Source organism: Monopterus albus, unplaced genomic scaffold (assembly GCF_001952655.1).
Source record: "Monopterus albus unplaced genomic scaffold, M_albus_1.0 scaffold281.1, whole genome shotgun sequence".
In the NCBI taxonomy this organism is placed as follows: Eukaryota; Metazoa; Chordata; class Actinopteri; order Synbranchiformes; family Synbranchidae; genus Monopterus; species Monopterus albus.
Genome location: NW_018128161.1, coordinates 231,830 through 232,682, shown reverse-complemented (window position 1 = coordinate 232,682; position 853 = coordinate 231,830). Strand labels below are relative to the sequence as shown.

Sequence of the window (853 nt, the reverse complement as noted above, 5' to 3'; positions counted from 1 at the left end):
AAGGACATTCATGCTTCTCTTCAGAAGTTTTCTAAACTTCATACCTTTGAAATATTTAGCTTTATTTTGAAAATGTTGCCCTATTCAAATGAATGGGAATATTCAAATTCAGCATACCTTCACCTATTTCAGGTATCAAAATGTTCAGCTTTTCAAAAACATTCATGCCTCTATTAACAATTTTTCAAATCATCACACTTTTAAAATATTTAGCTTTATTCTGAAATGTTTGCCCCTTTCAAATGAATGGGGAAATTCTACTTAAGCATACTTTCAGGTATCAAAATGTTCAAGTCTCCCAGGACATTCATTCTTCGACTCAGAATTTTTATGCACTTCTGGAATATTTAGCTTTATTTTGAAAATGCCCCCCCATTCAAATTAATGGGAAAATTGTACTTCAGCATACTTTCAGGTTGATATGCCTTTCTCAGGTGTCAAAATGTTCAGCATTTTATTAATAAATTCAGCATACCTTCAGCTAGAAAAGCCATTCAGGTATCAAAATGTTCAGCTCTTCAAGGCCATTCCTACTTTATTGCATCTCATCCTTCAGATTATTCAAAAAATCTCTGCCATTTCTTCTCAACTGTTTCAACAAAGAACTTCAGCCATTTCTTCTCATCTTTCAGCTGTTTCAGCAATTGATTTCAGGCATTTTCAGGACAATCTTTCAGCTTATCAGCATCCACACGCATTTACAACAGGAAATGCATTTCTCTAGTTTTAATTCATTTCCATGCATCAGAGTCATCTTCCTGTTTCTTTGTTTATATTACCTTGATGGCGTTGTCAGCTCCATTAGTGACCAAGAGTGGCTCTCCATGCAGGAAGGTTGCCCCAGCAACAGCTG

The 853-nt window shown here is 35.3% G+C and overlaps 1 protein-coding gene across 1 annotated transcript in view; it reads right to left on the bottom strand.

Moving 5' to 3' along the window:
* Positions 1–853, bottom strand: part of wdr36 (WD repeat domain 36) — a 19,195-nt gene that overhangs the window by 13,888 nt on the left and 4,454 nt on the right. Inside the window, exon 8 of the mRNA XM_020622494.1 lies at positions 780–853. This exon is cut by the window's right edge and continues 111 nt beyond it. Coding sequence (XP_020478150.1) covers positions 780–853 — 74 coding nt within the window. The remainder of the gene's footprint in view (positions 1–779) is intronic.